General features: G+C 45.7%; 2 protein-coding genes across 2 annotated transcripts in view; one reads left to right on the top strand and one right to left on the bottom strand.

Moving 5' to 3' along the window:
• LOC139348397 (poly [ADP-ribose] polymerase tankyrase-1-like) overlaps nucleotides 1–18,986 on the bottom strand; it is a 77,681-nt gene extending 58,695 nt beyond the window's left edge. Inside the window, exons 1-4 of the mRNA XM_070988471.1 lie at nucleotides 18,432–18,986; nucleotides 17,308–17,423; nucleotides 16,177–16,285; nucleotides 11,837–11,932 (exon numbers count right to left, since the gene is read on the bottom strand). Coding sequence (XP_070844572.1) covers nucleotides 11,837–11,932; nucleotides 16,177–16,285; nucleotides 17,308–17,423; nucleotides 18,432–18,957 — 847 coding nt within the window. The 5' untranslated portion in view covers nucleotides 18,958–18,986. The remainder of the gene's footprint in view (nucleotides 1–11,836; nucleotides 11,933–16,176; nucleotides 16,286–17,307; nucleotides 17,424–18,431) is intronic.
• A 3,715-nt stretch (nucleotides 18,987–22,701) lies between these two features.
• Nucleotides 22,702–24,889, top strand: LOC139348750 (claudin-23-like). The gene has a single exon (XM_070989066.1). The coding sequence runs from the start codon at nucleotides 23,169–23,171 to the stop codon at nucleotides 23,997–23,999; it is 831 nt and encodes a 276-aa protein (XP_070845167.1). The 5' UTR covers nucleotides 22,702–23,168; the 3' UTR covers nucleotides 24,000–24,889.
• Nucleotides 24,890–25,881: the final 992 nt, after the last annotated feature.

Raw genomic sequence — 25,881 nt, 5'->3', positions numbered from 1 at the left:
CTTCCTTCCTTTTCCTTTGCTCATTTTCTCCGACCCCGGCTCTTTCTCTTCCCCCTCCCCTCGTCCATCAACTTTCTCTCAATCTCCCAGCCTCCCCCCACCTCATCCCTCGCTCTCTTAAATCTCTCGTCATTTTCCGCCGGCCCGTGTGAGAGACTGCGCTGGCTAATTTTATGCTATGTTAAAGCTGCCTGCCCACCACGGACCTCTCTTCAAAGCAACAATTTTCCTTTTCTCTTTATTTACAATAGAGCGGAAGCGCTCGCTGACAGCACGTCTTCAGCACCCAGGAATACAGTTCTAATGGAAACACACACACACATTTTCTGTTCAAGCACACCAGGCTTCAAACTGCTTCTTTTTTTTTTTCTCCTGTTACTCGTCACAAAGCAACAGCAGGAGCAGGGACAAACGCTTCCCAAAGCTTCTGTTCAGCGCTGCGAGCTTGAAAAGCAGCGCAGGGTGGAAACAAGCCCCTAATTGATTCCAAGAGATGAAAACCTGTCTGGCAGTGAAAAAAATGTGATTAGTACCAGTTCCACTTACGACAAGATGACAGGGATACTGCACAAAATGCAGTTCGAGTGTGTTTGTATAGCCCATTTCATATCCGATGTGCTTTACATAATGTATCGAAAACATAAAAAAAACAGCTCTTCCATTTTGTCAGTGAGTCCCAAAAGGGCTGAGGCAGAGGGGGAGCGAAGGGAGGAGGAAGTGGCAGACTCATCCATGAGCTGGTTATTATCATACACAGAGGCTGTCACAGAGACTGTGGGGTTTTGTTTTTCCTGGTGCCGTGTGAGCTGGGTGGCATCGCGCTGACGCCGAGGCTGCCGTGCGTCAGGGTGCGTCGTCTTAGGCCTGGCTGATGGGGATGGGTGTCCAAAAATGTTGAGCCGCTACTCCAGATCTGCTTGGGTGGAGCCAATTTGCTCTGAAAAAACGCAGACGTCCACCAGAACGAATTAGAGTCATCCACGCAGTTGATCCCCTTCAGGCTTTGCTGAGCTGTGTATTCAATTTTAAAATTCTGCCGAACCTGTTGATCCCTCTGTTGACTGCTGGCAGCGGTCCACTAATAAACAACTGGACATCAAACAGTTTAATGAAATCCTGCCTTAGCCCTTCTCTGCTCTCTGCCTCCGGCATGTAGAATAATTTGATTAGTTTGGGGAAGCTGAGTTATCAGTTAAGGCGATTTTTCCTTATGTCACAGTTCATAGCATGCGCTGGTAAGCACTTAATAGCTGCGTCTCCCACACCCAAATTGACAAGATGAACTGTCTCCTTCAGTGGGTTTTTCCATCCATAGCTCTCCCTTGTCCAGTCTTATCAGCACCCATCTCCACCGCAGATTTATAAATGGTTCAAACCTTTGTTCCAGTTCTACTGTCAGGGCTGACTGTGGTCCGTGTTTATGTCCGCCTCTGGCCGTCCTCCAGGTGTCCGGGGTTGAAGTTGGCTGAGCTGAAGCCATAATTGTCGCCCTCGGTGGGAGTAAAGTCAGATTATCCCACCAGGAAGAAATCCCAGGCAGCACATGACCTCACTGCTTCAGTCTCAGTGAGTCTGGGAAAAGTTATGGTGTCATTTAGCTATCCATTTAAACCCTATTGAGCTGTGTTCTGCCGCACTAACTCGCCAGCGGGAGACATTGGGAGAGTTTGATGGAGTTCACCAGCCCCCCTCCCCCCGGGCCCGTCCCACTCACATCAGCATGTCCTTGCAGCCCCAGTTTCTTTGTCAGTGCCTGTATTTTACTGCTGTCTGCGACTCATTCCTGAGGATGAAAAGCGAACCACGACAAGATGATGGGGGATTCTTGACAACAACAAAAAAAACCTGTTCAAAGTCGTTTAATTCTGCATTTGTTCACTCGGGCTCTTCAAGTTCTCCGCAATCTGGCTTCGTGACAGACCGGAGACGAAACAGGATCCAAGTTACAGCTGGACATGGAGCTGAAAACCATATGGGGCAGACACGCCGTATCTGTCATATCTGAACCGAGCTCTAGCGGCGGCGTCTTTGACTGAAAGAGCAAAAACCAAAGGAATGTGACAACAAACTCCAGTCTTAAAAGTCTTTGAAGTCAAGTTCTGCTCAAGTCCAAGTGTGAGCTCAACTTTGACCACTTGTGTTGTTGAAGTGAGACTAATGCTTTGTTTGTTCAATTCAGGAAATTGATTGGCCTCGTGAAGCTGCAAATGTACAAACAGAATTAATACGAAGAGACACAAAAACTCGATTGATTTTCATGGTGCAACTAGGTCACTGCTTTGGTAAAGGTAATAGGATTCATCAAAGAAAGATAATGGGAAAAGAGCCTCGGATCTATCACTTACTCATAGTGGACACCATCTTTCTCCATATACGGATTCAACCACACCTCTGACAGGACAAAAACAGCTGCAGCTTCAGTCCACTGATCCAAAGACTGTATCATACATCCTTTATATCCAGTGCTCCATTGTTTTGACCAAGAGGGGAATCCTGGACCTTCACCTGTCTGTCAGCAGCAGTCTGGTAAAAGGTCACGCAGATATTGCCTTGCACTTTCTGACCCATGCTGAGCAACACCGTGCATGTGTGTGTTTGTCTACACTTTTACTGCAAACAGAATGAAAATAGAAATACGGACCAAAGGACGTCTTTACAGTGACACTTGAGGCGTCCTAACTTTACAGCTGGAGTTGGTGACGTTGGAGAAACATATACAACAAACATTGCTGCTTCTAGTACTTAAAGCTTCTCTTCTACTCTTGTGCAACTAGCTCACTACAGCTTTAGCAACTCTGCCAAGCCTTGCGGAAGACCTCGGCCACGTGCAATGAGTGCACAGGGGGAGTGCACGTGGGTAGGCAGGCATAGTACGGAGGTAGGTAGACAGACAGGCAGGCAGGCAGGCAGGCAGGCAGGCCATGTAAGTATTACACTGGGGCTGAATGAGATGATTGGATGTGTTTATTACAAGCCTGCAGCAGCCACAGACACTGGATTTTTCAACAAACATAACAAAAACTGTTTTTAAAATATGCTGCCTACTCTCGCTTTAAGCCTGTTCCCTCAGATCAGATCGATCTCAACAACAAAAAGTTAAAGACACAATTTAGAGCGCGTATCCTGAGATTCCCCCCTGCCATACAAGGGGCTGATGCTCATTTTTGGATTTGCACTGATGTGACAACAAGCAAGATGGTTTGTCACGCTTTTTTTTTTTTCTCAGCTTCACTGAGCAGCTTTAGCATGAAAGACAACGAGACGCGACATCGGAAACTCGGGGCCCGCACTAGTCAACATTTTGTCAGATTACCTGCAGTAATTTCCTCCGAGAGACGACTCAAGTCACTCTGAAAAGAAAACACGTCTTCCTCGCGTCACTCTGCTTGCAAGCGTCGCCTCCAGCCGCGCTGAGTTCATGTTAGCATAAGATGTGACGCGGCCTATACGCCGGAACGAGCGCTAAATCTCATATGAAAGAACTGCGTTTTAATACGCCTGTGAATGAATGAAATCAGAGAGGGATAAAAGTGTGAGTAAGAGTTCAAACAAGTGAAGCCAAAGGAATAATGAGTGTGTGTGTGTGTGTGTGTGTGTGTGTGTGTGTGTGTGTGTGTGTGTGTGTGTGTGTGTTTTGACTGAGGTCCAGAGTGGAGAATTGATCTCTCTGAGGCTCAGAAGCAGCTAGTCTGTGAATACCAATCAGAGGTAATTAATAGCAGCTAATGGACTCTGTTTCTCACTCTCTCTCTGTTCTCGTCTCTCTCCCGTCTGTATTTATCCCCTCCAGTGTTTTTCTCTCTCTCTCTCTCCCTTTTATTATGCAGCAATAATGAATACAGGGATGAATAATCACTCCGCTCATTCCTTCTTTATTTACTGTCCTAAGCTATAGGCTTCCTCAAAGACATTTCAAACTTCCACATACATGTGATCTGACCCTCTCCTATTGGCTGATCTGTGGTGACAGATGATGTCGCACCACTTTGCACAAAACCTGATCAGCACAGCGCCGTTTTCTACTCTAGAACAGCGAGTACCAGCCCAGGGAGACCAAATACTTCATAACTGGGGGACAAAAGCAGCTGAGAAACGCAGCCGTCCTTTGGAAAAGGTGCTTCATTTGTAGCTCGGCGTCCCAAAACACATTGTTCTGAAGTTGCTGTCCATTGTTCTCATTTTATTGCCACTAGGGTTGTGCGATTGGACAAACACATAATTGCCCCGGTCTTTTTTGGGGCCAGTTTTTGTCATTTTATTTTGCTAATTTCATGGTCTGTCTCCAAAGAACAAGTGAGAGCAGCTGCTCAGCAACAGACTGTGCAACGAGCTAACCCAGCATCTAGAGCCAGAATATTTCCACACTGAACTCCAAATTGAGGGTTTATTTCGACCAAACCGGAGTCGGTTTCTTTCTGATGAGCTTGAGTGAAGTGTGCTTTACAATTTACAGCAATTAAACTCATCTTAGCTCAGAGACACTTGATTTCAGAAGGCGTGCAGTTGTATTTTTCTGTAGTTTGAACCACTGCTTACCAGTGGGAGGTCACTGACAGACAAGCTTACAAAGGTAAAAGAACGTTTCCTTATTCTGTTTGTTTTTTAGACTAATACATTAAGATAGTAAATTTGCAGTCCGCACACATCTGAAACTCTGGGACTGAGACTAATTAGTGTATTCAATTCAACTGTGACATAGAATGTGGTCCGTTAATCAACTGACAGATGACAGAAAATCAGCTGATCACCAACCAGCAATGCTCAACATGTGCTCATTTCAGCATTGCCTTTGGATTTTCTACAGCTGATCAAACAAAAGGAGCATTTTAAGCATTGGTGTAACCTCTCATTCAGCATTTCTAGTCTGTCAAAAATAAATCAATGAATTAATTAAACGTGTTCCTGGGGGGCTTAAGGTCTAGCGGTAGTGGGAAACTGTACCTTTTTTTTAAGGCCACTAAATAGACAAATATTACGACATGGTGTAGAGAAAAGCTCTGCTCCAAGGTTGTATCTTCAGTAATTAATGTTGTTACAAAATGTGCATTTTGAACGAGGTTTTCTTGCTAGCAAATGTTGGCATGTGTAACACTCTAAATGAAGCTGGTAAATAAGGCAAACATTATACCGTATCCTCCATCAGCCTATCAGCATTGTCTTTATAAGACTATTAACTTGCTAATGTTAGCATTTAGCTCAAAGCACCACTGTGCCTAAACACAGCCTCACAGAGACACTAGCTTGGCTGTGGATTTTTAGACTTGTTGCTTACGATGCAGCAAATCCCTGATGGCTGCTTCCACTTATCATACGGCGTTGTTTGCTTCTCATAATAAATCTGTCAGCGCTCTGAACACAACATTCAATATGGAACTTCTGCCCTTAGTCCCGCCCTCCTCCCCCTCAGTGGCTCTTAGTTCAGCCCACACACCTGTCACTCATTCTCTCATCTCGCCTGAGGCTGAAGCAACTGCATCTATAAAGTTTCTTCTTCTTCTATTATTTGTCTGAAAAAATAAATCTATATGTTTTTATAGAGCCAAGTCAGTTTGTTTCCTATTTCAGACCAAAACAAACAAAGCTACAGAGCTTAATACCAAAGATGCAGCCAAAATCAACAATGGCTGCTTAATACCGGAGACAATTATACAGAGATTACCGCATAAATTGCCTCTCCCAGTTAAGTTACACACAGCTTATGTCTCACCAGGCTGTTTGTAAGAAGGATATTAAAAGTATTTGGCTGAACAAAAAAAAAAGTCACCAACCTCCACCTTTGCTGAGATCTTTGAAGCGCTGACAGCTTATCTATGTGAGCTTCATAGACTGATATAAGACTGGAATCATGTTAGTGTCAGAGATTTAAAGGGGACGAGGCAGAGTGCGAAAAGGAATAAATGTCACGGGGAAGATGGAGAGGCTGATTGGCGTAAAGCATGAGACGGGTGAGAGACAGCAGGGGGCAAGAGGACGAAGAGTATGGATGACGTGTCAGAGGGAAAGAGAGCGACACCGAGGCTGGTGTAAGGATGAGGGGTGGATGGAGTACATGCTGTACTTGCGAGCTCATTAAACAGCGCTGTAATTGATGAGTGGAGAAAGAAAGCCACGGAGAGATGAGGGGAGAAGAGAAAGAACCGTCAAGGGCAGAAACAACTTGATGAAAGTGTCCTAATCACTGCTCACCGGCCAGAGGAAGATCAATCACCGACGACAGGAAAGACGGATGCAAAGAAGGAGCCTCCTGGTGATCCTTTTGTTTCCTACATTAGCTCCTCGGGGGATTTTCACATCATTACTGCGGGTTTCTCTCAAATGCTTCCCCGCAGTCCGACATTTAGGACATTTCAGGTTTTAATAACCCTCGCGCTGGTGCAGCGCCTTGGGAGAACAGGAGCGAACAGGTCAACGTGGATTATCTGGTCGCACAACACACTGTATGAACCAGCTGCTGTTTAGTAAAAGCCATATAGTCTCGGCTGAAGTCCACAATTCTGTGAAGTACCTGTCCGTCAAATCTAGGGCTGCCCAAAGCCTCCGAACTTCATTCGTAACGCTGAACAGAATTCTGAACAGTTGAATGCGGCTTTGCAGGGTGTTGTGAGGGGAGGACCGGGCGGAGCAGAGGGGGAAGCGCTGGCAGACGACCGCTACGAGCCGGGGAGCTCTGGAGGAAAGAGCCGGGGGCAGAGCGACGCTTCTGGAGGAATCAACACCCAGAGTCACACCGGATTCTGCTCTGATCCGGAGCTGTTTACCGGTGGGAGGAGAGCTCCGAGTTTATTTTTGAAACTTTTGGGATTAAAAAGTGTATTTTTCTTCACTTCAACCTGTCTGCACCAGCAACGTCGCAGAAGTGCCAACCTGTACAGTAATTCTCTCTTCGATGGCTGCTTACTGGAGGGGAAATGTACTGTACGTCATGAACGTACAGAGAGGAGAGGGAAGAAAGTGGAGGGAAATAAGTGAAAGGACTGGAGCTTGGTGAGTGCAGAGTTCAGTCAGAGGCTGGACTGAAAGCAAACACACACACACTCCCTCGGTGCCTCCCATTGCTCGCTAGCTTACTGCTAATGTGCAGTACTGTGGCCTTTTGGGGCAAATAAACAGACATGATCCCGTGGTCAAACACACAGGAGCACTAACAGGCACTAAATCAAACAATCAAACGCTAAATGTTGTGCACGACTGATTACATTCCTGAGTAGACAGGCGACCCAGAAAGCACGTCCTCCCATTCGCTCTGCGATAAAACGACCGGGCTTGATCACAAAATGCAAATCTGTCGAGCGTTCCTCAACTTGTTCCACACTGACGCAGGACTATAAAATCAGGTCAAAACAGACCAGCTCCGCTCTAACATCTGATAAACGCTACGTACCGCGGGGCATCGGAATTAAGCTCTAGGAGCTGGTGACCATTTAGCGATAAGCTAATCTCGAAGAAAATCTGCGCCTGCCCTCCTTTGTAACCTGATAAGGAACAATGTAACTACGACTTGAAACTCTCTAAGCTTTTACACTACAAAAGCACAATAAAGTACTGAAGAGCGTTTTACTACCAGGTTTTGGAGCGACTCCACAAACACCTGACAATCATCGACACCCTGCCCCGTCGCGACATGTTCAGCCTGATCAGGAAAACAAACCGCATGATGAAAATCTTAATTAAAATGCAGCGTGAGGTGTGTTTGAAGCTGCTTCTGAAAAAGAAAAAGAAAAAAAAAAAGAATCTTCTCTGTTTCTCAGTCTCACGTCTCCGGCTAACAGGGAATGGAGTCTATCATTTCTGAGAGCAGTTGGTTGGATGTGGCGGGGCAGTAGAGCTTATTTATGGGTCAATATAAACTTCCATCACCTCAGGCCGAAGCTGAAAGAAGTGCTGGCCTGCGGCAGAGATGAGGAATGGAGCAGAACCTCCATATTCTAGACACAGAACATATAGGACAGGGAGGGAAAAGGCTCCTGCAGGGTGTCACTGTAGGCGATTCAAATATACAAGCATATATGTTCCCATTTACATTCGGTGGACTTTTCCTGGAAAGACAGTGTATCAAAACGTGACCACACCGGCAACAGTAAGAGTCTTTAAGAAGACTGCATTAAATGCATCACTGCCAACAGTAATTGCTACAGTGGAATCACTCCAGGGTGGCCCTGTGTGAGAGGACAGTGTAACAGGACGGCAGTTTAGCTCATCAAAATTCACCTTAGATCTGGTAAATATGTCCAATCTGAACCACACAGAATGAAAAACAAGCACCGCAGGAGGAAGAGACTGATGATGGAGGCGGAGAGTATTGGCGTTATGGATCAACCGGTTTCTCTGTTAGCTGTTTATTTTCACCTGAGTGCATCGGCAGATGCCTGTGGAAACAGCAGATGCTGAAAACGGTGGATAACATTTAGCTCGCCTTGTTAATGTCTCATTGTTGTCTTTTTCATTAAAATTTCAAAACGCGCCCATCTGCTCCTTTCGGAGGCGTAGACTTGAGTGACACGACGTGTGCACAGTCGTGTTTTTCTGTGTTTTTGAGGATGAGTGTGGAGGATTTCGGGGGATCTATTGGCAGAGATGTAGTAGAATATTCACACTTGTGTTTTCATTAGAGTACAGTCGTCTGAAAATGAGAATTGGGTTTCCGTTACATTAGAACGAGCTATAATAATGTCCATTACAGCCCGAATCACTCACAGTAGGCACAGTATCATGCATCTGATTAAAAGATGCATGATACTGTGCCTATCTAAAGAGTTATGACAAAGTTCTGCTGAAGCACCTTAACTGCCTCCATCGTCACATCAAAGTCATTACTGCTGCTGGGAAGGAGGCGAAACCAGCAGGTTAAAAATACAAGAAGCTAATTCGAGCTGTCCCCTCCGCCTCGGGCAGCACCCTCGACTCGCGGCGCTCCCTCCACGCCTCACATTCTGAAAACCTCTGGTCCGAACCGCTGAAAGAATTCTTTGTTCCTCTTTTGATGAAAAGATTCTGCTCACATCTTTCTTTCAGCGCTCGACAAAGTGAGAGTTCACTCGAACTGTTTTTTGTTTTTTTTTTCTTCCCTAATCCTCACTTCGGAGCCATCTTTGATGCTCTGTCATGACCTCCGCTACTGTGGAGTGTCAATAAACAAACATCACAAAGCTGCACCAAGTAAACTCCAATTTGTAAGCAGCACTGTGTTTCAGGCTGTCTTCTGTATAGTCTATACTACACACACACACACAGATATGTACACACACACAGATATAATTGACTGCACACCATTTTCTGTCACATATAGACGAAGATCAATTAAATTACTCCACAGCTAAATCTTCCACTGCTCATAAATTGCTTTTCCGTGACAGCTCCACTTTAAACTTGCATCACGGGCGATACTGCGCCGGGGTGAAGGGGCTAACTGCGACGCATGCAGCAACGCTCAATAACTCCAAACTACCTCATTTCAATTCCAGCTGGCAAGAAACAATCAGCTTTCACAGTGCAGCTACAGTGAAATCCCCCCATCATGTTTTGACGCCGTGCAGCTCCTCACCTTGGTATCGGGAGGCTTATCTCATTTACCACAGAGCCTAACGATGGGAATTGGTGATGTAAACACGAACGTGGCGCTGTGAAAACTGATTTGCAGCCTACGTCAATAACCACACAGAGGCAGCGAACACAGGAGGAGATTTTACATTTAAGATTCTCTTCACTCGTCCGCTACGGTAAACAAAAGCTAATTGAGCTCAGTAAGAAGCGTGACTCCAACCGTCTCCATCTGGAGAAGAGGTGAGAGAGGGGCTCTCAACTCATCAGCCAGCACTTACAGCAACGAGCTGGACTGCGCGTTTGCAATCTTGATTCTGGATTTGATGCCAGCGACATGTTTCAAACAAGTTGGGACAGGAGCAACTAAAGACTGGGAAAGTTGTGGAATGCTCCAAAAACACCTGTTTGGTACATTCCACAGGTAAACAGGTTCATTGGTCACATTTTCTGCATGTCTGAATTCAGCCATATTCCTAACCTTGAAAACATAAAGGTCAAAATGACCTATGTGTAAAGGCAGATGAGAGACGCTGTGTGCATTTACACACGAGGCACAGCAGCATAACTTCATTGATTATTTTAAGCTCTGCACACGGCGACACGACCGGTCAGGATCTCATATTAGTTAATGTTCTGTTCTCCTCTCCGCATCCAAAAGGTCACACACACACAGTCCAGGTTCACAAAGGGAAATTGTTTAGCAGCCGTCCACCTGATAAACCCTTCGCTCCATCAGAGCTGTATAAAAATCCTTATTTCTGAAGCTAAAGGCTGAATTCTGTTTCATCTGGAGAGTCAAGTTTGTAACTACAGTTTTTAAGTTCTGCTGCTTATTTGTCCCACAATATCTGCTGCAGCGACATTACGACACATGGAAACATGTAAAATTAATGAAAGCAGCCTCTCTGACTATTCAAGTCAATCATAAAAGAAAGCAATCAACAGAAAACACAACAAAGAAATCGCCTGGACCGCTCGACACGATTTAACGTAGCCTACAGGGACTGGTAGAGGTGGAGCGAAATGTTCGTGTAGCAGCGGGTAATAATTCATTCGGTTGGGTGGCGGATGAATACATGCAGATTCTGATGAGCTCGGAGCCGATCCACACCCAACTACTGATGCTTTAATAGAAAAGAGCTCACGCCAATTCACTCTGAAAGAGCAACGGCGAATGGCGCCAATGGTGCAGCATGAAAACTGGTCCAAACCCAAGAGGGACAACGAAGATGATGATGATGGTCCAGCCAAACATCAGGCCCGAAAACCTGCAAAAAGTTTTCTGTATTTTCTAACTAAAATAAGAAAAATTATTTATTTAAAAAGGCTGTATATTTTTAATTAGTTCCTCGTTTAAAGGCTGTGACTGTGTCCCTGTGGTTCTTCTGCCACTGAGCAAGTCTAATGAGTCCTGCTGCCTTTAAGTGCTTGTAACAATGATAGAACCAGTAATTAGTCCGAGTTTCACTGCAAAGTTTTAGCGTCCCATGTTGGCCACTAAAGCTCTCCAATGAGTCCATCGATTGGTTTGCTTTAAAGGGGGTAAAAAGCCTCTTTCAGCAGTTTTACTGAAGGGAAAACGTTGAATAGTTTGGTGTGAAAACTGGTCTAAACCCAAGTGGGACAATGATGATGGTGATGGTGGTGGTGGTGAAGGCTTTCCCTGGCTTCCCTGTTACAGTCTCAAGGAAGGAAGGAAGGACAGAAAGAGAAAAGAAGGAAAAGAATGGCAATCAAACCAAACTCCAACACAGAGAGTGAGTTTATTGAGCAGTCGATCAATGAGTGCAGCCTTAGCCAGAAGAGGAGTCAAAGAAAAGAGAAATGAGAACAGAAAAGAAAAGTCAAGAAAGCAGAGACACAAACACATTTCTGACCCTTGGAGAAAAGCAAATGTGATGTGGCGACCAACGTACAGCCTTGGACACAAAGGCTGAATAACAAGCGTAGTGAGTGCATGAGCGGCACGGCCTTGCAAAATAAGACGAGTGAAAGACTGGCAGGGGAAGAAAAAGGTGATGCTGCCTGCAGCCTTGGACAAAATGAGGAAATGAATGTTGGCAGAGAGTTGTGGGCAGAATGGTAACATTTCGATAAAAGCGGAAGTGTGCATCCTTTAAGAAAAGACCGAATCAGAGAAAGCAAACGGGAAACTAAGAACGGGAAAGATACAAACAAACACAAGCGATCTGCAGCAGAGTGCGAGTCACGAGGAGCGAGGCGGGCGGAAATACAGACATGTGCTGACCTGTGTGTGTGTGCGGCGTTTGACAAGACGGACACACGGGAAACTGACCTGTGAGCACAGCCTTGGCGGAGGGTTCAGCCAGGTCCAGGGCGGACTTGCCGTCGGTGTTGCGGATGTTGGGGTCGGCTCCATGCTGCAGTAGCACTGTACAACAACAGGGCAGACACAGACAGTAGCTGAGCTCCTGGACTGACATGCAAACTCCCCGACACACACCTCCTCCTAGTCCTCCTCCTCCTCCGCCTCCTCCTGCCCCTGCTCCCCCTCCTCCTCCTGCTGAACCACATCCTGCCACACAAACTGCTCTTCCTGGACCTCTCTTCTCTCCCCCTTGCTCCTCTACTCTCCCGCCTCCTCTGATTGTGTCTCCTGGCTCTCCTGGCAATCCTTCTGCACGTCCTGCTTCACATTTCTCTCCTCCTCCTCCTCCTCCTCCTCCTCCTCCTCCCCCTCCTCCAGCTGCTCCTCCTCTGTTGCTAGCGCTGCTCCCTTGGCTGCCCCTGGCTGCCCCTGCCCTGCGAGCCATGCTGCTGATGTAAACAGACATGCCACAACAAGAGCAGCGAAAGCTACGCTACAGCACACCGCCAGAGAAACAGCGGACCTTACAAAGCGGCTACGTGACCGGCTACAAAACACATCACACTTCCATGGAGGAGGTGGGGGAGGCTACAGTTAATCTGAGAAAATAAATAAAGATGAGTGAGGAAGGGAGAGACGAGTGGCTACAGCTAATCAAGGCGGCAGCAGCAGCAGCAGCAGCAGCAGCGATGAGGCGGGCAGGCAGTGCGAGTGGAGAGACTCTCGCCTCTCCGACTGACTGAGCGATGCAGCGGAGAGCAAGATGAGAGGGGAGAGGGGAGGTGGAGGAGGGGAGGGATGGGGGGGGCGCTGAGAGTCAGGGAGGATGGGAGAGGTAGAGGACGAAAAGTGGGGAGGGAGAGCAAAACAAAACAAGTGTGTTTGAGTGACGGAGAGGGAGCAGGGAGTAGGAAAAACAGAGGAGAGGAAAAGAGAGGAGAGCAGAGGGAAAAAGAGAAGACATGGGATGCAAGTAGAAAGGAGAAGAGATGACAAGGGAGAAAAGGAAAAGTGAGAAGAGAAGAGAAGAGAAGAGAAGAGAAGAGAAGAGAAGAGAAGAGAAGAGAAGAGAAGAGAAGAGAAGAAACGTGGAGGAAAGGAAAGGAAAGGAAAGGAAAGGAAAGGAAAGGAAAGGAAAGGAAAGGAAAGGAAAGGAAAGGAAAGGAAAGAAGCAAGAGGAGAGGGAAGGAGAGGAGGAAAGATAATAAAAGGAGAGAGGTGAGGGCAGAGTCCCGTGACTACCAAACAGGTATGAGCTGAATAACAAACTCTGCCTGCGCTCAGTTCTTTTTGTAAATAACTCTTTTGAGGGGGCTAATGTCAATACTCTCACTGCCTTCCTCTCCATCTCACTTCCCACTATTGTGATTGCTGAGCAGTCCCCGGTGCACATGCCCTTTGACTTGTGCACACTTCAAACCACCCTGCTCAACCCCAGCGAGAGAGGAGGGTAGAAGAGGAGACAACCAGGCGTGTGTGTGTGTGTGCGCGCGTGTGTCTGTGTGCATGCAAATGTGCATGTATGTGTGCCTCTGCCCCAGCACTGACGCAGACCTTAGTCACCCACTCGCCCCTCAACAAAAATATGATTTAGCTCTGCACCAATCCCACACACACACACACACACACACACACACACACACACACACATGAGTGAGCACAGACACTCACTGATACCAGCAGCGAGAGAATAAAGATATGTCCAGAGTGAGGCAGACAGAGAAATGATGCACAGCCATACGTCAACATACGTCCAGGTTAGAAGAGTTCCCACGTCACGTGACCTCATCTGCACCACTGTTTCTGATTCATTTACAGCTTGTACATTTTTCAGTCTGGTCTCTGGTGGTTCGTCTATAACACCTGCAAAAGCCTTCTCTTGACAACCTTTGTGGCTTTTTAACACGCATTAACATTTGGAGCTGCAGAGCTGATTTGGGCAAAACTCAAACCTGCACCCGACATGATAAAGATAAGAAATTTCTAAAACTGAGGACGCGGTTAAACCGTGCGCCCAGCTGTCATTTAGGGAGGCGGCCGTTCTCAAACTCAGAGCCAGCTGCGTGACTGCCTTCAGATTTCTGCGATCTTCTTATCCCGAGTTCGCTGATGAGATTTTCTCCAGGCCGTGAGCTCAAAGAGTCGCAGGTCTGGTAATGAAAGATTAATTTCTTACACAAGTTGTCTGAACACCAGAGAAGGGGCTCGAGCGTCCATCCCGCTGAGCTGGACTCACAGTCTAATCACAGTTGATTTGACTCTCGCTCTGCTGCCAAATCTCTAACCTGGCAGGGTGACAGGCCACAAAACTCTGTCCAATAAACAAGCCGCGAGAGGTCATGTGATTTTTGTTGACGTGCCTCGGTGAAACTGTGCAAACCAAACATTCAAAAATGCGACAAAGTCAGCTTTAGAAACGAACCTTTGACCTCTGATGCTGTTTGGACAAAAGCACGTTTGAGGTTCAACCTGAGCGGTTTCCTACATGCATCTGTTTCAGATCACAGAAGTGAGATACGCAATATATGAAGGGAAATGTTTAGTCCCCTTCACGGTTTGTCAGTTTTCTTACTGTCGTGCAGCGATGGGGAAAAATGTCCCTCTGTTGTTGCAAGGACATCGAGGACACTGACATCCAGGACTTGAGAATGATGGTTGTCTGTGCTTAAATTAAGATGCCAGCTTTTCAAATGATCTCACAAAAACCGAAAACATTTGCCTTTTAAACCAGTGGCGAATAACAGATTTATCATCCACCTGCTTTGCAAATGTGTCCGCCATGACGGCGCTCGGTCCTGCATTCTGCTGGGATAACCAGAGCAGTGTATGAGAGCAGGTGGACTTGTCTGTGTGGCAAGGACACAGCGTCACAATAAAACTGTGGAAGAGTGCAACTGAACTAAGTGTAGCCACAGAACAACAACAACTTCTTTCATTTTTTTTATTTCCATTTTCTTCATTTTGGTCTGATATCGACGTGGTATCACAAGAGAGAAACACAAAGTCTGGAATCTCTTCGTTGGAGAGCTCCTCGTCTGTTGAGAGGTTTGAGAAGCTGCTGCGAAGCTAAAAGCAAACCCACTGAGAGATTCACTTCTCCGCACAGCAGTCCAGCTGTTAAATCAGCTACCCTGAATGAATTCATTAACCGAGACACGGAGCTGAAACGGAAATCAAACGTGCTGAATTGCGTCCGTTCGTTAAACCCTTTGCATGCCGGCAAGCGAGACTGTATTTAATGTGAAGCGCTGCTCAAAGTCAGACAACAAAGAGAGAATATTTGACTCAATTCCAGTGTCATTCATACTCATTGATGAATCAATAGCTGCTCTCGGGCCTGACAACACGGTGACGTCTGTGCGCAGCGATCATCAGAGCTCCACAAAGGCCTCTGCTGCTATGCAGTCACTCAGGGTGCAGACACTCTGCAGCAGCTTGGAGAAATAAAAATGACTGGAGCAACTTTCCCCCCTTGTTGCTCTCAGCGCTCCACCCCGACGCCGGCAGCAAGGTGACGCCGACCATCAGCGCAGTCATTTGTTATTACTACTCACTCTGAGTGACGCTTTTCCATTAAGATCATAAAGATTAGCCTCCAAACTTACTGCTCAGACGCTTTTTGGTGCTGCGGCGGCGGCATAGGGTCTCGTCTGCGTCGGGCCTTCATCGGGGATCAGTAAATCAGCCTCTATATTATTCAATGCACCTTTAAAGATCAACTGCCGCGGCGGATGTCCTTTCTGAAATGAACCTGTGGTGCCGTTTCTCTTTTTAAATGAAAGCCACCTTGGTGGTAGCTCACATAATGTAAGACACAAAGAAATCAATGCTCTTTTGTCCCCCTGTGTGGGTTTAGGAATAAGCAGTAACACAGTAATTGCAATTTGCAGGTCATTTGCTGCTTTGTGCTTAATGGAAAATAATAGCGCACGGTGCGTGGGTGGTTTATTATAGTTTCTAAAATTACTGTGTGATTATACAGAACTCTGGGTTGCAACTTTGGAGGGGAACAAACACCATGCTTCAAAACCAACAGAGGATTTAATATCTCCAACTTTGCCACAGCAGAACCGCCGCGAATAATGAAACATATTAAGCAAAATGTCACAGAAGAGCCACTTACTTTTAATGTGCCCAAAGGAACGATGCAACTCTGCGGCAGCCAGTGTTTGTGCTCACATGACTAACTGAGCCTAAAAAAAAACTCCAAATGCCACCAGATAATTTATCATAAACACACTGACTCACTGTGTAATCAGGCATCCTGGAAAGCGCGTTTACATCTGCGGCAGTGTTTCTGTGCTTACCTATACAGACGTCTATCTTGCCCTTGATGGCGGCCTCGTGTAGCGGCGTGTAGTTCCAGTTGTCTCGAGCGTTGGGGTCGGCGCCCTGACACAGCAGCAAGGACACCACCTGGAAACAGCACGCCAAACATCACAGTTACTCTTTACTCTGCATCTACCAGGGGAGTGAAAAAGATGCCCAGACCCCAACTTAACAGTTTAAATCCTCCATTTTCCAGCAGCGATGCGAGCGCCAGACCCCCGCACTTACCCCTGCGCTACACTTTTTGGTTCAAGTGTACAAATCACACTTAAAACAAGGCAAACAACCACTTTCCGAGGTTCCTCCGTGTGTGCTCCTGTGATTGATTTCTCATCACAATGCTAATCACCGCCGCTGTCGCGCAGCTGCATCCGCCCGCCACTTTTCTGACAAGGCTTCAAAGTGCTCTCCTGGAAAGCTCTAAAAGCCTCCGAAGCATCAGCGTCTGTAAACATTACATTGATCACCGCGATTACGGCCCGGGATCATCACCATGCACGGGCGTGACCGGAATGTCGAAGAGCCAATCAGAGCGGGCGTGTCCTCGGTGTGATCTTTAAGGCTGACTGTGCACATTATTGTTTACAGGCAAACAGAGCTGATTTGCATGTTTGGACAGAGTTTTTCCGACCTCCCCCAACTTTTTTTAATCGCCAGCAATTATTTCAATTCTAAAGCATTAACGGTTCGGCTATTTTGTTCCAAGCAGGATATTGGAAGAGCGGCATGCATTTTTCACCTTTGTGTGTTTCCCTGATGGGTACTCACACTCACTTCCACTGCTCTCTGTGGAGTATTGTGTATCTTCAGCACGCTTATTTGCCCATAACAACAAGTATCATACTGCAGTAGCACAGTCATGGTGTTGGCAAACACTTACTTAAGTAAAATAATAATACCACATTATGAAGACACTCCTCTACAAGTCCTGCATTCAGAACATCGTCGTGGAGTAAACAGTACAGTATTTGCCTCAGAGGTGTAGTGCGGTGGCCGCAGTGCCTCACATTTGTGCTGAAGTATCGTACTTGAGTAAATACGCTTAATTACGCTCCACCACTGCGGATGACTGTATCGGCCCAACCCAGTGTTGCTGTGCGCAGCCTCACCTCGGAGTGACCGAACGAGCAGGCGTTGTGAAGCGGGATCAGACCGCCGTCATCCCGAGCGTGCACGTTGGCACCCGTCTGAAGCAGGTGGTCCACCACGTCTTTCCGTCCAAAACCTGAGATCAGAGCAGAGGGAGGAGAGAGAGGAGATCGGTGTGACAGCAACAAAGAAACTTTCGCACGTGGATTCAATCAAATCCGCAACTTCGACAGATTTCCAAGAGGTTTCGCTTCTGCCGCTTCTGTTTTCATTCCCCTTCAGGTTAATAATTAACACTCAAACCGTCTTTTTGTAAGGCACTTGCAGCAGCTGTTTGGGAAAGCGCTGCAGTGAAGTGAGGCTCGTTACATCTTCACTACAAACATGCAGCGGGACCCCAGAGAGTCTGTTCTAGTTCAGGCTGCTGAGAATTAGGAAGACCCCGATGTAACACAGCTGTGCGTGTTTTCCTTTTTTTCCATCTTTGTTGTCTACGCTGGTGAGATAATTAAAAACAGAGATGAGCGCTGTGGAGCTCCTTGATTCATAAACAAATCCAAATGAAAAAAAAAATTCTGTGATTGGTGAATATACCTAAAAAAGATTAAATAACAAAATCACAGTTACAACAGTGTCGGTCACTCAAACAGTGCAATTGCTCCGCTCATTCGCATTGTGTGGTGTCCTTTTGAACTTTATTATTTGGGATTTGTGGTGTGACTGAGGACTGTGGTGGCAGCGGCACAAAAGCCGCTTCCTCTCCGCTGCTGGAAGTGAGAAAACTAGAGGAAGCAGAAGCAGCAGCTTTAAACAAATGACCCATCAAGGCTTTTCAATGCCACTGTGCGGCCGCTGTTACTGACATGAGAAAGAGGGATGGGAGGATTGATTTTGACAACAGAAGTAAACATTTGGTATTTGCTTGATATAATCAGGCCCATCAGGCAAACTGATCAACACTACATTTTCTTCATAGATGCATTTTAAATGTTTTCTGCTGATCGTCTGCCAGCACCATCCTGAAAACTGCTTATTACTGCTGCTTATTATAGTTTATCCGCTGCTTTCGGGTCACTCCCTGAAGGCAGCTCTCGGCTAACAGCCTGTGAACACCTGGGCTTGTTTAAAGGTGATCTGACGTTACCTGCAGCGAAATGCAGGGGTGTCGATTTACGTCCTGCCATGTCTTTCGCGTTCACGTTCACCGCATCCACGAGTTTCTTCACCCTCGAAACGTCCCCGTTGCGACAGGCTTCAAAAAGCTCCCTGAACGCCCCGTTTGCACCGCCGCCGCCGCCTCCGCTGCTGCTAGCGCTGCTGCTGCTGCTGCTGCTGCTGCTGCCCGGGTTTCCGCTGCCCGAGTCGGGCGTAGAGCCGGGGCTGGTCCCGCTCCCCTCGGTGGTGGTCGGGGAGCTAGCGCTGCTGCTAGCGCCGCTGCTACTGCTGCTGGCCGTGAGGGCCAAAGCTGGGGAGGTGGTGGTGGGAGAGGCAGGGGTTACCTCACCGTCAGCCGCGTTCTCCGTCGCTCCTCTGTGGGAAAGTGGGCTGGCATCGTCGGTCGGTACCGGCGGAGAGCCAGGCGGGGTGCCGGGGACAGAGGAGCCGCGGGGCGGAGAGGACAGCAGGGAATTTGGCTGCTGCTGCTGAGAGGTGCGACGAGGCGTCGCCATTTTCACAACACAACAGTCCCCACTGGCAACAAAAACACTGCTGACAATTTCCTGCCCAGAGAGACAAACTTCCGCTCAGGCTGGCTGCGATGACATTTTCTGGAGCGTATCCCCAAAAATGTTTCTTAAAGCTTTACTGGGATATCAGAGCAGTTTAATTCAATAACAGAATCTTTATGCAGGATTACAGAGTAAACACCAATAAAACATGGTTTCTTGACAGTTTACTCAAATGTGTTTTAGCCTGTTTGAGTCTTTTTTTAGGTTGGGTGTGTTTCCTTTTTTTTCTATCTTATATATAAACACGTCTTAAATTCGCTATTGTTTAATGTGTGTTATTCATGTTGTGTTTAGTCTTCATGCATCAGATGACACATTGTCTTGGCGGATTTTGCCGTCTAGTTTGCTGTTTTTGTAACAAAACTAATCACTAATAGTTTTATCTGGGGCACATAATTGGCAGACACAATAAACGTTAGTTATTAGACTTTGCTGGGCGAATGTATTTTTTTATTTTTGAGTCTTTACGCCAAAAATAGACCAAAAATATCTATTTTAGTTCAATGATGGTGAAGCCAGCTGGCCTGACTGAATACAATATCGCCATCTAGTGGACACCGTCGGTAATAACTGCAGAATGCAGGAGCTGCACCCTCTAACACAGCCAAGCCTTGCCAGACATTTCAGCACAATTTTACATTTTTACACGTTTATACAGACAGACAAAAATATATAACATTGTACAGACAATATGTGGCACTAAACTATGTGTGTATATGATATAATCATGTGAAAAAAATACACGTGCTCATCAAGTTTTCTGGATAACTTTGTGCATTTACAGAAATAGCATTTCACAATGATCGGTGGCTTGTGTTGCTGCTTTTAATGGTGGGCCAATGTATTTGCAAAAAAAAAATCAATTTGTAAACTATTGCAATCTATTATACTCTGCCATGTGAGTTGCCACACTGGTTTTGTGTGTCTTTATTGCTCCACTGGAGCTGCACCCTCTTGTTCAAATTAAACCAGGAATTTTCATTCACAGACCATTCAGAGGTCTGTATCTACATATGTCAGCATACGATCAGTGGTGGAAACAAGCTTCTTTTACTCTGTGCAGAACCCCAGTCAGTGACATGTTATTGAAGGTGTAGTTTTCTTGACCTGAGCTGCATGTTTTTGTACTGAAACCTGAGCACCCAGATGAAAATCTGTCCAAACATGATGAAAACTCCAGATAACTGGCTGTGATTTGAGCTGAGAACCATCTCCCTGCAGAGCAACACTGAGACTAATAGCTGAGATACTGAGCCACATATCAACAATAATTTAGTTATGGAAAATTTTCCTTCCTGTCAGACACTAACAGAATATTAAAGTAGTTACATTAACCGTCCACCAGGTAGTAGCAGACATCCTGCCAGAACAGTGTTTTGTTTGGGTTGCATAAACTAGCACCTCTCATCTCTCAGGCTTCTTAAGCTATTTCTGAATTTAGCATATTTTCTCACATGGAAAACACTAATTGAACACCAGATGTGGTCTCATATGGGTCATGCATTGAACTAAGATCCTTGTGTTTGAGTCAAAGGCATGTTCCGCATTGTAAAACATTTGCATTGTGAAGTGAAGTTTAAAAACCTTTTCATGAACTTCATTAATCCCTGAGAAAGAAATGCCCTGTGCTGTTCTTACAGTAAAAAAAAGGGTAAACTCTATACTTTCCTTCTAGCTGATCTCAGGCAGGCTGTTCATGGCAGCCAGCTTGTTTGTTCCCATGGATCAATATTCACCAATTATAGCAATTTGCAAATGTGTTGAATGAGCTGAAACGTGACCTGCAAAACAAATGCCATCATGAATTAAACTGTAGATGTACAGTTGACTACATTAAAAACAAGCATGCAGCATCATTGTGACATTCAGAAAGAAAACCTGGAACAAAGATGGTCCTGACTTATCCATGATTTGTATTCACATCATGAAAAGTTTGCCCTGCAGCGAAACAAAAATGCCAGAACCTTTTCCCATTATTTAATAAGGTCTGACATGATACAATCTGTTAGGATGCAATTAAAGAATATAGACAATTCCCAGCATTCCCATCCAAATCATCTGAAATAAAGTAAAACAGTACATTTAAAAGCAAACACATTGACTAAAAGCGTTATTTCCAGATCCTTTTGTTTTTTTAATGGTAAAGATGAAGATCTTCTTGGAAGAATTTGGAAAACTGTTGTTAAGAGAGAGCTTTTCAAGTTTTGGTTCAAGTGCAGGCTGGAAGGTGTGTTTAAAGAGCCAACATCTCTGCTTGAAGCCAAAAAAGTTGAGCTAAAAAGTTACTGGGTCAAACCAATAAGCTACCACAGGTACATTATGCTCATTTGTGGCTTCAGCACACTGATAATATGATTTTTTTTTTTTTGTACCATAACATACATCTGGGCCATAGTGGTAGTAGTACTGCTGGTAGCTGTGCTGGTGGTTTCAGCACCAAAAGGTTAATTATAAATGGAAATGTACAGTGTTTCACAACAGATCCTCTCCAGTTTTTATATTCAAGCATGACAAAAGTTGGCCAAAGCAATGCCGTGACAGCTGATCACACAATGACAGCTGTGACTCAGCTCGTGCAAGTGACAAAACCAGACTGCAGTATGTGCAAAGTTCTGCGTGATTGGTTGGTTGACATACTTCTCATACCTCTCTCAACTGCTCTTTGTGTGTCAAAGCTCAAACATGAAACTCAAATCAGAGAACAACAAAAGGTTCCCAACGGCTTCAAGAACATGTGACCAGTTTGAATTTATACAGTCAAAAGCATCGCGCATGTAAAGGACAAAACAAATGCAGCTAATGGTGAAGCAACCAATGCAACAGTGGAGTCTCTGGGCGCATCATCAGCTGTTCACAGGTTGTTCAGTTCCTTAATCACTTTCATGAGGGGTTGCTTTCAATGTCTGCGCACAATGATGCAATGAGAGTTGTTCGCATTTGGGCTTTTGAGCATCATTAACATGCACCTCTGAGCTTCACCTCCTGAAGAGACTTTATTAGCATTTGTTAATAATCCACTTTCATGGGACTGACTCGAGAGGAGCCCTCAGACAGAGCAGGGCCAGTCAGAAGGAGACAGAAAACAAGACAAACAAAGAGATAAATAGAGACAGAGATACGCAGGAGAGAGGACGAGAAGAAAACGAGGCAGAAAGGTATTTGAGCTGCTGTCAGAGGATTCCTGCAGGACTACATTCTTAGCAAAAACGGTTCCCACACAGACACGGTGGCATCTTCTAACCAAAGAAATCATCACAATCTCCGGCTGTGCTCGACTAAACACGATCACCTGCTGGGAAATTTCAAACATGTTTTTATAATGAAGACCTCCAAATTAAGAAAATGGTTGAATTTGCAGAAGTAGCAGCCTGTTGTTTGTTTTGCTGAGTACAAGAGCATCAAATAAAGGCATCTTTTAGACACAAGCCCTGCGCTCAAGTTCGTCTTCTTGTATTTAATATTTCCAAGTGTCATTCTTGTTTTACTGTATTCATTGCACCCCACCCCTCATCATCCTGTTGAATAGGCCTACTGCTTTGTTTTCTTGGTCCTGCTCTACAAAACTTTTTTTTAAGAGGACAAAGAGCTGACAAATCCAGATATGTTGTGACTGATTGATTTAAAATCCTTGGAAAACTACATTAATCATGTAATCATGTGATTGTTTTTGTGGTAGTCATTTAAGTGATTAAAACAGTATTTGAGGATTACAACCCCTTTATTACAGACATCAAATGTTTATGGGACAAGGACAATTTGGGTGCGTTAATAAATGGGTATAAATATAGAACTTGTATGAAATTGAAACTTGCGCCTGCAGGTGATAAGACGCCCCCGCTGCAGAGACTGACAAAAAATGTAATCTATTCTTGTTCTTTGTCGCTTATCACACGCATTTGCATGATAAAAGTCACGCCGAAACTCCCCTCTGCCCGTCCTTGCTGCAGCAAATGAAGATGAAACAGCTCCCAGCCCGGCTGCGCACGGCGCGCCACACCTGTCCTATTTGGGGACTTGGAGGCAGGCAGGTAAGGCCAACGCCACGCCCACTGACAGGTTTCAGTCGGACTTGTTTTTAAGAGCAGCTGTTGCTGTCAAAAGTCCATCTATACAGAATTTTGGAGTGAGAACGCACAGGACAAGCAGCAATCATGCCGAGGCGATCAGCGGAGGAGTGGATCCGACTATCCATGCGCACCCCGGGCATCCTGATCTTCGGGATGGTTATGGCTCCATGCGGATGGATCCTGGACCTGACCGCCACCGTGGCCCCAAACTGGAGGACCCTCCACAACATCCCCAACACCCCATCCGACGAGTACATCCAACAAGGCATCTGGTACATCTGCAGGGCCACCACTACCAATACCAGAGAGGACTGCAGCCTGGGGGACACCACGTATTTTGGCAATCAGATCATCGAGGTGGCCCAGGGTTTGATGGTGGCCTCCCTGATCGTCACTCTACTCGGGTTGGCTGTGGCAATCCCGGGGGTCCGGTGCTGGAAGGACACGCCTAACTGGACAGTAGCCGGCCTAGGCGGGCTGTTGATCTTCCTCTCAGGCGTCATGACCATCATACCCATCGCCTGGTACACCCACATCCTCACAGACATCGCAACGGTGTCCCCGCAGACAGATGTGCGCGTCGGCTACTGCATCGTCCTGGGCTACATCGGCGGGATATTTGAAGTCCTGGGCGGCTTCGTCATGTTCATCGGGATCTGCAGGTGCTGCGGAGGGAAGAACAGAGGGGAGAGACGGGTCGAGGAGGTCATGGCCAGCCGCTTCAACCACAACAAGCCGCCGCCGAGACGGGTTGAAGTGCCAAGCCTGAACCGGGCCAGGAGCAGCGCCAGCAGCAGTGTGCCGTACTCCAAAGACTCCATGGAAGAAGATGTGTCCTTCCCCCGGGCCAAGAGCCCCGCAGCCCGGTCAGTCAACACCTCCTACAGCGGCAGACCCTACGATGCCGATCTATGAGAGGGGACATGTGGAGACCCACAGGAGACCACAGGAAAACAACTGGAAGATGGACATGACTGTTTGCAAAAGGGACTGAGAGTGGAAAATATTCTAGGAGGAAGAAATGGTAATTACACAATGACAAATCCACCGTATTAAAACGTTAGTGTCTATAATACTGAAGTGAAGCAGAATCATTTTAAATGCCTCTTCCATCATTACACTGTTTCATCATTAGGGCAGTGATAAATGAAGGCAAACATCTATAATAGTGTTGAAAGTGGCTGCAGATGAGACTCATCACGGGCTTAGCTGGGCTATGATTAATCCTAACATCATTATAATGCATTATACAGTAGGTGTGTGCCTCCGGCGGTGCAGTTATGGAAAGTGTTCTTTATTATTACAACTCTGAAAGATGGAGAGAAAACCTCCTCTGGTTTGAAGAAAAATTGTATTAAGTTAAGTTTACTGTGGCTGTTTTACAATCTGCAAATGATGCTGAACTTCATTCGTAAATAGTCATCTTTAAGGAAGCTTTTGCATTTTTTTGTGTACATTGACTAATGCATGAATCAGTTTCTCCCCCACCCCCATTTTTTTTTTATGTAAATACTGTATTCTTATGCACTTTACACTTACGGCCAACCTTGTAGGACAGCAGGACACCTGTTGAAAAAGCATCCCAAGGTGATCAATAATCTAATTGCTCTGTGATACAAGTGCTGTTTATTAAATGTGCACTGTTTCCTAACAGATGACTGAGTGCATTTTCTCAACTCAACTGTTTTTGTGTTGCTTTGGTGGAGGCAAGCCTGAAAAGGAATCTCCAAAAGTTCAACTATTACTGGAAAAAAGGGATTTGATACCTTGAAATGTCAGTTAGCATTAAATGTTTAACACACACACAAACAGGCAACATTTTACAGTGTTATTTTTCTTTATACACCCTGTCTACTCTGTCATAAGTATACACAATGCCAGAAGACAATGTGGCCTGACCGGTCTGAGAGGTTGCTTTCTTTACACATCTTGTCTGACAACATTACCTCTCCTCTTTAAACTGGCCAACATCTCAAACAAGGTGGCACTGTATTGAACAAATGTCCCTCTGTCGCTCCTGCTGAGTCTTTTGTAGTTAAATTGACCTCCCTGAATGCACGATGGAGTTCTCCCTGGAGGACCTGCTGAACGCCACAGCCAACAACAACTGCGTTAGAAGCACTTTTTAAAGCAAAATTACACATTTTTATACTTTTATGCTGCTGCTCTTAAAGAAAGAGTACGGTTGCTCCACTTGTCGTTGAAAGAAATCGAGAAACAGTATTTTTTTAATGACCACTCAGAGTGATGTTACATGGAATAGTCAGCTGAAATGGAAAATCTTGCAGATTGTGATAGACATGGGCTTTTCAAAGCTAGTTGCCAAATTAGAAGTACACGATAAAGCAACCAATCATGGTGTCAGTAGTAATTTCAATTATTTTCTCCTCACTGTGGAGAAAGAATGGCTTGCTTCATTCCAGAGCAATCATTAGACTTCATCAGGCCTGATCACGCTGATAATGAACAAGCTTTATTCTGAAAGAATCTGTTATGCTCCCTCCAGTCCCATTTCCTCTGAAGTGCTCCTATAAGCTAAAACATCCTGTCTGTCGCTTCGGCTGAGTGACAGAAGTGTGTTACCACCTCACTTGCAAATACAAGAATGTGTTTGACAGCGACAGTGCTGCTCTGATTGAGAGGTTCCCGGGCCCTTATTGTATCAGACTGGAACAAATAAAATGTATTTTGACATCAGATAATCTCTTTTTCAGTAAGACAAGATGATTGTTCTTGTTATATCAGCGTTTTAGCCTTCTCCTGATAAAGAATGCCTTTGCAGTAAGTGCAGGAGAAG

This window comes from Chaetodon trifascialis, chromosome 20 (assembly GCF_039877785.1).
Source record: "Chaetodon trifascialis isolate fChaTrf1 chromosome 20, fChaTrf1.hap1, whole genome shotgun sequence".
NCBI lineage: Eukaryota > Metazoa > Chordata > Actinopteri > Chaetodontiformes > Chaetodontidae > Chaetodon > Chaetodon trifascialis.
This window is presented reverse-complemented; position numbering and strand designations above follow the sequence as displayed.